The sequence below is a fragment of the Penaeus japonicus genome, unplaced genomic scaffold (assembly GCF_977035675.1).
Source record: "Penaeus japonicus unplaced genomic scaffold, GWHDUDI00000001_assembly GWHDUDI00000006, whole genome shotgun sequence".
Lineage (NCBI taxonomy): Eukaryota > Metazoa > Arthropoda > Malacostraca > Decapoda > Penaeidae > Penaeus > Penaeus japonicus.
In genome coordinates, this window is record NW_028234408.1 from 4574508 (window position 1) to 4577007 (window position 2500).

Below are 2500 nucleotides of genomic sequence, written 5' to 3' on the forward strand. Positions count from 1 at the left end.
TAAGCCATCATAAAATGGGGTTATATTCTGGGTTTTCTTTAATCTGATTAAGACGGATGCGAGGTCAGTCATAACTCGTTCTAGAAGGATGGATTATTCTGGCGTATGAAAGGAAGAAGAGAGAGAGATGGAGAGAGATGGAGAGAGATGGAGAGAGAGAGAGAGAGAGAGAGATGGATAGAGAGAGAGAGAGAGAGAGAGAGAGAGAGAGAGAGAGAGAGAGAGAGAGAGAGATGGAGAGAGAGAGAAAGTGAGACTAGAGCGAGAGAAGAGAGAGAGAAGATAGATAGATAGATATATAGAGAGAAAGAAAGAAAAAGAAAAATCAAAATAAAACACAAACAAAAAAATAAAACACACACATAAACACCACCACAACTTTATTCCTCCAAAACCACCAATATCCACCACATTCTCACCCTCACCCCCACCCCCACCCCCCCAAAAACAAAAAAACAAAAAAAAAAACCACTTAACCTCACCTAACCTAACCTAACCCAACTCAAACCCGCGTGAAATAAACATTACTCTCCAAAGTAATCCCTGTAATAGTGACTGTAGTTGGTCCTGTATACACTTCCCCTGTGCCAGCCTGCTTCCACTCCCCTGGGGGAATCACCACATCCAATTCAGTTGCCCCTTTGTGAACCACAGGGGCTGCGAGGACGTTGTCACCGACCAGGAACTCTGTGGGTGGAGAGGAAGGGGGGAGGGGGGGTTGGTATTAGGAATATTGTTGTTTTTTGTGATTGTTGTTGTTTTTAGTTTCGTTGTTGTCGTTATTAGTATTATTTTGTTGATGTTGTTACTGTTGGTGATGATAATGGTAATGATAACAATAATACTAATGATAATAGTAGTAGTGATAATGATAATAACAACAACAATAATGATAATGATGATAATAGTTATAATAACAATAATGATGATGATAATAACAATAATAATAATAATAATAACTGCCTCGACAACAACACTAATGATAATAATGATAATAATAATAACAAGATTAATGATAATAGCAATAATGATAATAACAAATAACAACAATGATTATTATGCTAATGCCGATGCTGATAATTATAATAATATGGATAATAGCAATATTAATTTTAGTTCCATTATTGATAGCATGATTATCCTTTTGTCATTATTATTATCATTAGTAGTAGTAGTAGTAGTAGAAATAATAATAGTTATAGCAATAGTAGTAATAATAGTAGTAGTAAAAATAATTATCACAACGATAACAATAATACCAACAGTAGTAATAATAATCATAGTAAGTATAATGATAATGATTATTATATATTTTTCAGTGTAGTGATAATAATAAATGTAATAGTAATGATAACAATATTACTTATATCCAACGCCACGGTAACTTCAAACTTCGTTACTTCAAAACCATTATTATTGTCATTGTTAGTATGATCTCTTATCACTATATATCGTTGTTGTTAATATCATTATCATCTGACATATGCGATGACCATAAACATCATTACAATTAATAGTATTAATAACACTATTATCACCACTCAATCATAATAATTCTAATTCCCGCCAAAATTATCTAAATCATTATCATCCCTTATTTCTCACTTAATCATAACTTATCAACTGTTACTTATTTAAGTAACTGTTATTTATTTATTTATCATTTATGTTACTTGTTTATTAAGGTTATTATTATTATCTATAAGCCATATATTGATAAATGGATAAGCCATAGAGACTGGAAGTAAGTCCGTAGTCCCTAAGATATTTCCACTCGCGTAATGCTCTCACTGTCATAAGCCTATATCATTTTTCTATTTTTTACGTAAATCCCCTAAAGTGTTTGTTGTCTGTCCGTGTACTATCTGATTTTATTTTCTATTTGTAAGGCAGTCTTATCTTAGTTCTATTTGGAGACTTTATAACTACGCCGTATTTATGTATATATCAAGTATAGGATATACATTTAACATTATGTCTTGTCATTCTTCCAGTAAACATATAAAATACATGTATCACAAATGCTTTAACATGTTTTTTTTTTCTCTTACTGATTACATCTTGTTATCATTTTAAGGTCATGTTTCTCATTCGCTTCACTTGGTTTCGAAACGACCTTCGGAATATAAATTCAACATTATTTCTTTTTGTTTTTCTCCCGATCCAACATAATTTTTCTCTCACTCACACTGATAATAAAGAAAAAAAAATTACTCACGCTAATCAGCCCACCAAACAAATCCCCAAATTCTCTCACTCACACTTCCTACTAAATAAACGACAATAAACTTCACTCACACTGATTATAAAGAAAAAAAAAAAAAAAAATACTCACGCTGATCAGCCCACCAAACAAATCCTCAAATTCTCTCACTCACACTTCCTATTAAATAAATGACAATACACTTCACTCACACTGATTACTAAAAAAAGAAAAGAAAAGAAAAAAATACTCACGTTGATCAGCCGTCAAACACGCTTCATCGGTCGGGCAAAGCCA

At 32.3% G+C, this 2500-nt stretch overlaps 1 protein-coding gene across 3 annotated transcripts in view; it reads right to left on the reverse strand.

Annotated features, from left to right (window-relative positions):
* Positions 1-457: 457 nt before the first annotated feature.
* Positions 458-2500, reverse strand: part of LOC122249847 (target of brain insulin) — a 34493-nt gene continuing 32450 nt past the window's right edge. For 2 of the 3 annotated variants that reach the window (XM_086537586.1, XM_086537588.1), the window contains exons 12-13: positions 2458-2500; positions 459-687 (exon numbers count right to left, since the gene is read on the reverse strand). The exon at positions 2458-2500 is cut by the window's right edge and continues 114 nt beyond it. In XM_086537586.1, the coding sequence (XP_086393712.1) occupies positions 503-687; positions 2458-2500 (228 nt within the window). In that variant the 3' untranslated portion in view covers positions 459-502. Of the gene's footprint in view, positions 688-2457 lie in introns of all 3 variants that reach the window. The other variant, XM_086537589.1, reaches the window with a different exon arrangement.